At 39.7% G+C, this 10,372-nt stretch overlaps 2 protein-coding genes across 3 annotated transcripts; both read left to right on the plus strand.

The window, feature by feature from the left end:
* Positions 1-1,717: 1,717 nt before the first annotated feature.
* LOC108826360 (probable methyltransferase PMT10) lies at positions 1,718-4,692 on the plus strand. The gene is made up of 8 exons (XM_018599748.2): positions 1,718-2,564; positions 2,667-2,816; positions 2,896-3,166; positions 3,245-3,515; positions 3,595-3,852; positions 3,949-4,071; positions 4,147-4,224; positions 4,310-4,692. The coding sequence occupies exons 1-8, from the start codon at positions 1,953-1,955 to the stop codon at positions 4,506-4,508; spliced, it is 1,962 nt and encodes a 653-aa protein (XP_018455250.1). The 5' UTR covers positions 1,718-1,952; the 3' UTR covers positions 4,509-4,692.
* Positions 4,693-6,034: 1,342 nt separating this feature from the next.
* On the plus strand, positions 6,035-9,102 carry LOC130503238 (PHD finger protein EHD3-like). 2 transcript variants are annotated; one of them, XM_056997920.1, is made up of 5 exons: positions 6,035-6,349; positions 6,551-6,807; positions 7,334-7,648; positions 7,805-7,894; positions 7,993-9,102. In XM_056997920.1, the coding sequence occupies exons 2-5, from the start codon at positions 6,607-6,609 to the stop codon at positions 8,866-8,868; spliced, it is 1,482 nt and encodes a 493-aa protein (XP_056853900.1). In that variant the 5' UTR covers positions 6,035-6,349; positions 6,551-6,606; the 3' UTR covers positions 8,869-9,102. The 2 variants fall into 2 exon arrangements, with proteins under 2 accessions (XP_056853900.1, XP_056853899.1); XM_056997919.1 differs by having other exon boundaries at positions 6,040-6,349; positions 7,984-9,102.
* The last annotated feature ends 1,270 nt before the right edge of the window (positions 9,103-10,372 follow it).

Below are 10,372 nucleotides of genomic sequence, written 5' to 3' on the forward strand. Positions count from 1 at the left end.
GTTATCTTTAATATCTACTCTAAATGTAGATTTTGATGGCTGAGAGGTATATATATACCTGGTGAGGAAATGACAGCTGTTCCTGTCCTAAAGCATGAGGGTTACTAACGTTTTAGAAAAATGATTTGTTGTGTGGTATCAACCCAAATGAGTCCTTAAGTTTACCTTTTTGCCTTCTTTCTAAAGCTCAGAATCTCAGAGAATGAAATAAAGCTCACCGCTTACGGTAACGTCACACTGATACTTTTTCACGTTCTCATTCAAAAATCGTACTTGAGAACCATTTGTTTCCACACCTTATAGCAATCGCTATCTCGCTAACCTTATCGAAACAAAACAAAAAAAATAACCATTTTTTGGTGAGAACCCATCACATTAGCAATACAAACCAGAGAGCCAGGCAGGGTCAAATGAATCAACATTAAAACTAAAAAGCCACAGCTTTTCAAATGAAGAAAAAAAAAACTGATCCAAATGAAACCGCGATTAATCACCACATACCTTCAACAACGCAATCTTGTGATCCCTACAACTCCACACCAGGAAAAAAACTATCACCAAAAACAAAACAATTAATGAGATGAGGTTGTTTCTCGAATTTCAACTATATATTTAGTGGTTTATGTGTAGGTTATGAAGCGTTTGGGATGATGGTAGAATGAATGAATATGGAAGAGTCAAACTACATATGATAGATCGAGTAACAAAACTGAACCCCGGAAGAGGAAGCAGCATCAAACGAAGGATCTCGGAGAAGACGACAGTTGGGACACCCTAGCAACATCAAAACGCTCCAGTCTCACGATTGAACCAGACGCCAGAGAGGACCGGTAATGGCTGGCCCAGTTAGCTCGGATAAAACCATGGATCACATGGTCCTGTGATAAGAAAAGATTATCTTATTAGCATCTCATAAAATTTCACAGAGGAAAAAAAAATCAAGATGAAGAGTTTTCACATACAACCAAAGAATAATCAAGTTCATATATCGATTTGATTAAATCTATGCAACTAAGTTGGAAAGAACCATCACCTTCTCATCGAGGAGCAAAATGGTTATTCCCAAAAGCTCCCCATTCTTGTTGATGTCCTTAGCATCCCAGAATCAGAGGAGCCTACCGACGGATCTGCCAAGTCGGAGTGAATCCAAGGTGGAGTAGGGGACGGCGTCCACGGCGGAGACGGTGGCCACTACAGAGAAGGCGGCGACGTCAGAGACGACGGCAAGGGCAGAGATGGCGTCTGAGGCAGCTGATGAAGTCATTTTCGCAATGGAATCAAAAGGCCGGAAGCTATGGTGCGAGAAATCAAAAGAAAATGGTTGAGAGCTAACCTCGAGACTCTATATAAATGAGGATTGGAGAAACGTTATGGAAGCCCGGATCGTTGTGTCGAGAAAAGAAATAATGACCACCATTACTGAAGAAGAACGGAGGAGGAAGAGGAAGAAGGCTGTGGATCAGTTTAAAAAAAAACTGATCCAAAAATATCGGGAAAGCCTCGAGATGTATGAGCCTTTAAAACAGACAGAACACAATAATAAACAGTACACATGATCAAAACCCACAAAACAGAAAGCCCATTATTTAAAAAAAAGGACACGTGTCCCTTAAGGAGGAGTGATACTCCCTCATTATATTATAGATTAGTTAAAAAAGCAAATAGATTTCTTCCAGGTTGTAATTAGGTCATCATTATATAACGCCTTTAACTATTCTTTCTTCTTCTTCTGTTCTGTTTCGATTGTCCTCATGCGAGCAGTAGTCCTCGAGTTCCGTACCTTCACTCACTCCCACCTCATCCACGTGTCTCAACCTCCACCTCCCTCCCTCCGTCACTCCACCGTCGCCGTCGTCGTCTGTTAATTAACTCCGTTACAAACTCTGTTTTTTAGTTTTTGTTTCTTCTGCTCGATCCGTCGTGCTCTGCTTTTGTGTCACCGTGTGACGACGATGAAACTCTCCGACGTTGGATTAGACGCGGTGAAGACGCCAAGGCTGGTCAAAGTCATCGCCTTTGCGTTCATCTCCATCACCACCATCTTCCTCTTCAACCACTTCTCCGATTCCTTCTCTTACCCATCTCTCATCTCCTCCTCCAACAACAACGTCTCCGAAGCTCTTCAGACCGATACAACCGCCGCGTCTCCTTCTCCTCCTCCTCCGCGTCCTCGTCTCAAGATCTCCCCTCCTCCTCTCCCACCGACGGTGGTCCGGACGGGAATCATCGACGAGAACGGCGCCATGTCCGATTCCTTCGAGATCGGAGTGTTCGATCCCGACACCATCGACGAGATCAAGACGACCGGGAACTCCTCCTCCTCCTTGTCGGAAGATGGTGACGGCTCGAAAGTTGAGTTTCGGATTGAGAAGTTGAGTGTGTGCGACAAGAGGAAGACGGATCACATCCCCTGTTTAGACAACGAAGAGGAGATCAAGAGGTTGAACAGTACCGACAGAGGAGAGAACTACGAGAGGCATTGTCCTAAGGAGAGCCTCGCCTGCTTGATCCCGCCGCCAGATGGGTACAAGAAGCCAATCCCATGGCCACAGAGCAGAGACAAGGTCATGCAGTTTCATAAAGCACCTTCCTTTACTACTTCGGACATAGCTTGTCTGAGATTCAGTGTATAAAGTCACTAACTTGATGTGATTCTCTACTGTTAGGTATGGTTCAACAATGTGCCTCACACACGCTTAGTGGAAGACAAAGGAGGTCAGAACTGGATAAGAAGAGAGAAAGACAAGTTTGTTTTCCCTGGTGGTGGAACTCAGTTCATCCACGGAGCTGATCACTACTTAGACCAGATCTCTCAGGTCTGTTTCAACTCAACCCCCTCTGTTGTTATTTATCACCTCATGTGTTTGAGATCTTAGATTGAAAACATTTTGTTAGATGGTTCCGGGCATTACATTTGGAGAACGAACTCGCGTTGCGTTGGACATTGGCTGCGGCGTGGCGAGCTTTGGCGCCTTCTTGATGCAGCGTAACACCACAACTCTGTCTGTAGCACCTAAAGACGTCCATGAGAATCAGATACAGTTTGCTTTGGAGCGTGGCGTCCCAGCAATGGTGGCTGTCTTTGCTACACGGAGGTTGTTGTATCCGAGCCAGGCTTTTGAGATGATCCATTGTTCCAGATGCAGAATCAATTGGACCAGAGATGGTTTTATTATTATCTCCTCTCATTTACTTTTGCTTTCTCCTATAATGTATGTGATTAAAAAGCTTTTTGTTTGCACAGATGGGATACTTCTTCTTGAAGTTAACAGAATGCTTAGAGCAGGAGGGTACTTTGTTTGGGCTGCACAACCCGTTTACAAGCATGAGGATAACTTGCAAGAGCAGTGGAAAGAAATGGTTGATCTTACGAACCGGATCTGTTGGGAGCTTATCAAGAAAGAAGGGTATATTGCCGTGTGGAGGAAGCCTCTAAACAATAGCTGCTATAACAGCCGTGAAGCTGGAGCCAAGCCTCCTTTGTGCAGACCTGATGATGATCCTGATGATGTTTGGTACATTAAGTCTCATTCCACTAGTGTTGTGTCTTCTTGCAACTCTCTATGAGCTTTGGGGTTTCTTGTTTTTTTTCAGGTATGTGGATATGAAACCGTGCATCACTAGATTACCTGAGAATGGCTACGGGGCTAATGTCTCCACATGGCCTGCACGTCTTCATGATCCGCCAGAGAGGCTGCAGAGCATTCGAATGGATGCTTATATATCACGGAAGGAGATTATGAAGGCAGAGTCTAGGTTTTGGTTTGAAACAGTAGAGAGTTATGTTCGGGTGTTTCGCTGGAATGAGTTCACGTTAAGGAATGTTCTTGACATGAAAGCTGGCTTTGGAGGGTAAGTAATAATTCTCTATAAAACGCCTAATTACCGCCTAGCGATTTCTTTAAAAATTGGTCCGACCTAAGACTACTTTGATACTTGTTCTTGTAGGTTTGCAGCAGCATTAAACGATCTAGGGATTGACTGTTGGGTTATGAACGTTGTTCCCATAAGTGGATTCAACACCTTGCCAGTTATATATGACCGTGGGCTTGTAGGGACTATGCATGACTGGTATAAAGACACTCTTTTTTTTACTTGTAATATTCCCACATAACTTACATCTAAGCTCTTTGGTTTTCTCTCTAGGTGTGAGCCATTTGACACGTACCCAAGAACATATGACTTAATACATGCTGCATTTCTCTTGTCTAATGAGAAGAAGAGGTAAAGAACTTTGTTTCTCTGTGATGTGTGTGCTAAACTAAACTCAGAGGAGTGATGAACTGTGTTTGGTGTTGTGGACCCACAGGTGCAACATAACGAACATTATGGTGGAGATGGACAGGATGCTGAGACCAGGAGGACGGGTTTACATAAGGGACTCACTGTCTTTGATGGACCAGCTTCAACAAACAGCTACGGCCATTGGTTGGAAAGCTGGGGTTCATGATACAGGGGAAGGACCCCACGCAAGCGTTAGGATTCTGATTTGCGATAAAGGGATTTGAGAAAGGGATACAAAATATCCTTAAGTGGGATGATAAGTTTGCTCAAAGGCGACAGTAGTAGTAGAGTTACTGACTGATGATGATTGCTACGTTGTTTTCATTTGTTCTCTTTCTTGTATAATGAAAAGAGTGAAAACACACTTGGCACATTTTTAAACACTAAAAGAAAGTTGAGAAACAGAGATTTTATTTTGTCGGATCAAGAAACAGCAACAAATGTATACTTGTTAATATAGCTAGAAGTAGTCCTGAACATATAATCTTGACCGGGAACCAGATAGAATCTGAACATATAATCTGGAAATGTGATTTTGTGTATTCCCTCTTTTGATTTATACATGATTTAGATGTATTGAATATTTATTTATAATTTACAAGTAGTATAAATCTTATACATGATTTCCCTCTTTGTGTATTCCCTCTTTTTGATTTTATACATAATTTCACATAGATTTGACGATTTCCAAATAAAATTAATTGAGTTATACCATGTTTAAAACATTTTTTAGTATATCATATTTGAAGCCAAATCAACTTGAAATCGAATAGAAACCAAATCAACTTGTAATCGAATATAGAACCAGTTTGAAATAGAGATTTTATGTGTAGGTATATAAGTGTCAAATTTATGTACAGAAAAATGGAAACCGATAAGAATTGATCTGAATTTAAATGGAAAACGGGATGTTGTTTCATCATGAATATAATTTTGAAAATGTTGGATTAGTAAATTTAACGAAATAAGCACTCCATAAAGAAGGTTTAAAACTTTGGATTGATAATTTTAAAAATCCAACGGTTGAGATTTTTTTGACAATAACAGATCTATAAAGTAATAGAAAACTTTTCCAAAAATAAAACTCGAAAGTTGGTGAAATATTGGTTTTGATCGAGAAAACGACTAAAGGAAGGTGGAATGGATGATGGATTCAAAGATGAATGATCGAACTTGAGAAACTGATTTTCGGATGGAACAATCTTTGTGTAGAAATATCTATGATTGAACAGGTCACGATATTCCTAGACAGTTTGCTTTCGAAAAATCTTTTTTTAGCATTACGATATTCCGAAAGACAAAAAAATCAACAAATTTAAAAATAGAATTTTACTAAAATGGCTGAATGAATAAAATAAAATAATACAATAGCAAGCTTTTATATAATAGACTCTAGATAGAAATAAATATTCTACTCAATCCTAAAACTATTATAATTTTAAAACCATAAAAACCTGATTAGGAATATTGACTTGACCAATGACCAAGACTTTTGACCGAATTTAAAAAATTGTGATCGCAACTTTTTTGCGGCTGATCTTATCTTTTTCTATAGTCGACGGTTCTGAATTGCCATCAAATTGATATATTATACAACTAGTACTTGTATTTTCTTATTGGATCTTTCTTCTTCTAGGCAGAAAAAGGACACAATTTCTCTTAAAAGAAAATTATAGATCTCTATAATCAAATACACTTTTTTAACTTGAGCACATCTCGATCGGTTGCAACTGTTGGACGGACGACGTTAACCACGTTTCAATCTACCTCCACGTGTCAGTTTTCACGTCAAAGAATACCGGTTTCAACCGGTGTGATGAGATCCAAGGTCACACCGGTTTAGAGAAAAGAGGAGAGGAGACGCGTCCCAAGTTTTAAAAATGGTTCGAAGATAAGAGAGAGAGAGAGAGAGAGAGAGAGAGACGCCGTGTGGAGAGAGACGATTTTGTCTTTTTCTTCCGCAGAGCCACCAGCGATTCTCCGGCGAAGCGATTAAAAAAAAAAAAATCGAACCTTTCGCAACTTTCCAGGGTTTTCTCCATTCGTCGTCTTCTTCACCAATTCGGTATACGCTCTTTCACTCCTTTTTGTCTTCTCTCGCTTTTTCGCCAGGATTTTGAATTTTTTGGCACTTTATCTTTGTTGCGTTCGTAGTGTTTGGGAAATTGAAGGAATCTGATGGAATTGATGACCCAAATGATAAAAATGTATACTTTTCTTCTTTGATTGTGTAAAGGATTGTAAAATCATGTTTTCTCTGATGTAGGATGAAACCCTAGATCATCCAGAGTGTGAGAGGGATCTGAACTTTGCGTTTTTAAGATGATTCTGGATGAGGTGACGAGCAATGGTGATGGTATAGAGAGTAATCAGCCTAATGGTACTCTGAATCGTTGCGGTGTAAGAGGGGGTGGTATGGCTAATGCAAGTTGTAGAGATAACAACAAGCGGAGAAGGCTTGAGAGCTCGGTTTCTGGGGTGGATGAGGTGATTTCTACGGATGGTCTCTCAGGAAGAAGCCGGGTACTTTTTCCTATTATGATGATTGATGATGATGATTGTGATTGATTTGTAGTATATGTTAGTTGCTACAACGTTTGTGTTATGTAAATTTTGATTGTATTGCATATTAGGGTTTATGTCAATCTAGGGATGATGATTAGTAGATGCTTCAATACTTAATGTTGGCTTCATTTATGCAGCTTGTCCGTTTATGGAGCTAGAATTTATGGGCCATTCCTTTTTTTATGGCTATTCATTCAAGTAACCATTTTTCGGTTATGTAACTGCTTCTTTGTTCTTTTTTTCTTTTCCAGAAGACATGGGTGTCTTGTGTGTGGTTTCTAGATTCAGGAAATGCTATAGATATATGATAGACACTGATGTTGTGCTTCTTGGGAATCTCAGAAGTGTTTGCTGCAGCATTGTGCAATCAATCCTGAAACTGGTCTCATTATAATATTTTGTGTGATGAAACTCCTGTGGCTGACATGCTAGCTTGTTTCTTGTTTTGGATTTATTGTATTCATTAAGTTTTCTTTTTGCACAGGAGTCTGTCGCTTGTGAATTAAATGATCGAAGTCTCAGCGGAGGAGCTCTTCTTAATGGTGGACTCCCTGATCTTTCAAATCCAGATGAACCAGCCACCGAACCACCCAAGTATGAGACCGTGACAGCCGGTTGCCAGAATGTTCTGGCTCAAGTTTTAGCTTCGAAGGAGTTTGCTTCCCTCAGTAAGTTGCTTTCCGAGAACCTTCAAGGGGTCAAGGTTGAAGACCTTTCGTGCAGAACTCTGATTGACACCAGGATGCAAGAGGGTGCTTATGAAGGTTCACCTGTCCTCTTCTCAACCGATCTCCAAGAGGTAAAATTATTGGAAACCTCTTGCTTAGTCTGAAGATAACTAATTAACTATGCATCTCACAGAGTGTGATGATCTCAAACTCTCAACTTGAAGTAATGTGTTTTTCCTGAAGATACTATACATTAGATTAGTACTAAACCTAACTACTGATTACAGGTATGGAAAAAAATACAGGATGTTGGTAAAGATATGGCTGTTCTTGCTGGTAGTCTCTTAGAGCTTTCTAAGACCTCCTGTACCGAACAGGTGAGGCTCATTGATTAAATGATCTTCAATTACTCTATTTTAGAAATCCCCTAATGTCTCTTTTTTCTTTCTTTCTCAAAATCTGGAAGTTGAAGCAGTTCAACACTTTGGAATCTAAGCCTCACTTGAATGTAGATATCACCAGAAACGACAGTGTTGATGACGTTTGCAAGCTATGTGGAGAGAAGGCAGTGGTAAGCGAATGTTTAGCATGTGACCACTGTGAAGATATGTACCATGTCTCATGCGCGCGTCCCGGTGAGAAAGAGATGTCTTCAGACAGTTGGTATTGCCTAAACTGCACATCTGATGGATTAGGATGGCCTCACGAGAACTGCGTAGTGTGCGAGAAAAAGAAAAACAAAAAGCTGATGATAAAGACAGATAACGGATGTGTTGATGGAACGAGTACAGAAGAGAATGCAAGAAGCTGCAACATGAATCAAGGAGGTGAGGAGAAGATAGATTCTGAAGAACTCTGTAGGACCTGTGGAACAAAAGTGGAGAAAGGCGGCGGCGATGACAGGTTCATCACATGTGATCACCCTTTCTGCCCACACAAGTATTACCACATCTGGTGTCTGACTTCAAAGCAGATAAAGATACACAATGTTCGTTGGTACTGCTCCTCGTGCCTATGCAGAAACTGCTTAACCGACAAGGATGATGATAAGATTGTCTTGTGCGACGGGTGTGATGATGCTTACCACATTTATTGCATGAAACCTCCATGTGCATCGGTTCCGGAAGGAGAATGGTTTTGCACTACTTGCAAAGTTGCTATCCAGAAAGTGCGCAAAATTCGAAATGTGGTTGATAAGAAGGTGGGGGCTTTGCAGAAGCAAAAAGGGAAGATGAGCGAGAGCAAAACGGGAAGTAAAGGCAATGGAGGGTTGGATAATAGCGTAGGAGGAATGGATATGCTACTAAACGCAGCTGACACATTGAAAGATCAAGAACAGATGACTTCATAATCCATTAAACGAAGGATTGGTTCAGAAAAAAAAACAGGCAGACTCTATACATTTCTTGTCTCTAAAAAACAATTTTTCTTTTGTTCATCTTCCCTAACGTTTCAAAGCAAGACGGGGGTTTCTAAAGACCACATTTTAGGATTAATTTCTTTAGTCAAATGTCTATTGTGATGGTGATTTTGCAGTCTGTAGTGTACTAGTTCTTGACCGAAGATATTTTGCTAGTTTTATAAATTTTAATCCAAACAACATCTCGTTAATAACATAAATTTCAGAGTATTAAACTCTTGGGGACAATTAAGATCAAGTACAACTAAAATTGTAACATGCTCAGTCTTCAACTTGATAATAGTATTCTGTACTATAATGACCCAATATGGACGGGTTCAAAGTTTTGTTGGCCACTAGGGGTAAAATGGACTCTTTCAGTGTCCGATGACTGAGTTGTACTCCGATCAATAATGATACTGACACTCGCCGATAGTCTGGATATACTTAATGGATTTCAGGATACACCGGTTATTAAAAAAAAGAAGATAATAGTACTCTGAATTATAATGACCGGAAATGTTTATATATGTATATTAATATGTGTTAGGTGTGGCATTGAGTAAATAGTACAGTACATTTCTTCTTGGATCTGTTTAGTGGATAGATCGTGGAGATGGGTTTGGGGAGATCAATGAGGAAAGAAATAACTTTTAGGCTTGAACAATCGAAGGAGACGCTTATCACTGCTCTGCACACATAATTAGATGCATTTATTTGGCCTACCTTTTCAACAGAACTGAATGTGTTAGTTTTTCTACAAGGAAAATTTCAGTATTTTCAAGATTTCTAATGTCCACGAGTGCTCTATTGTCCACGAGCGCACAACCGGACAGACGATTCGTTAGCCAAGACTCCACGTACTTTTTATTAAGATTTATGTTTTGTTGGTTGTTTTATTATGGTCTAGACCACTTTTTATTTGGGAAATAAAATAGACGTCATATGTCAAAAAAAAATACAATTCCTAGAAACTAAATATGGGCCTCTCCTTATTCTACTGAAAATATTTCATTTTGGAATTAAAGACGGTAAACATATCACATGCATACCACACAATCGTTGTTGGAAAAGGCATATACAATAACACAAGAGGGTAAAGGAACAAAGCTACCCTATGATGTTTTTGTACTACTGGCAATGGGTTGTTCAAAAAAAAAGAAAAGTACTACTGGCAATGGAATAGACTCAAGTCACCAAAAAGAGGAGGGGCATAGTGTTGAAGTATAATAAAGAGAGATGAACGTCTTTTAGGACTTGTTACCAGTTTTAACACCATGTCCTATTTGTGTTCACTGTTCTTACATTGCGTACTGGCGTTGTTGCCAAAGATATTTAGGTCTATTTTTGTGTTGAACTTAATCTATAATTGTACAATAAGTTCTTTTAAGTTGAAAAGTGGTGTGCATCAAAAGGTAGTCTTATTGGCATGCCCTAGTATCAGAATCAGTCTTCT

This window comes from Raphanus sativus, unplaced genomic scaffold (assembly GCF_000801105.2).
Source record: "Raphanus sativus cultivar WK10039 unplaced genomic scaffold, ASM80110v3 Scaffold0876, whole genome shotgun sequence".
In the NCBI taxonomy this organism is placed as follows: domain Eukaryota; kingdom Viridiplantae; phylum Streptophyta; class Magnoliopsida; order Brassicales; family Brassicaceae; genus Raphanus; species Raphanus sativus.

Coding starts and splice junctions, on each gene's coding strand:
- LOC108826360 (XM_018599748.2), top strand. CDS start 1,953: ATGAAACTCTCCGACGTTGGATTAGACGCGGTGAAGACGCCAAGGCTG. Junction 2,565..2,666: donor GGCCACAGAGCAGAGACAAG/GTCATGCAGTTT, acceptor CTCTACTGTTAG/GTATGGTTCAACAATGTGCC. Junction 3,516..3,594: donor GATGATCCTGATGATGTTTG/GTACATTAAGTC, acceptor GTTTTTTTTCAG/GTATGTGGATATGAAACCGT.
- LOC130503238 (XM_056997919.1), top strand. CDS start 6,607: ATGATTCTGGATGAGGTGACGAGCAATGGTGATGGTATAGAGAGTAAT. Junction 6,808..7,333: donor GTCTCTCAGGAAGAAGCCGG/GTACTTTTTCCT, acceptor CTTTTTGCACAG/GAGTCTGTCGCTTGTGAATT. Junction 7,895..7,983: donor AGACCTCCTGTACCGAACAG/GTGAGGCTCATT, acceptor AAAATCTGGAAG/TTGAAGCAGTTCAACACTTT.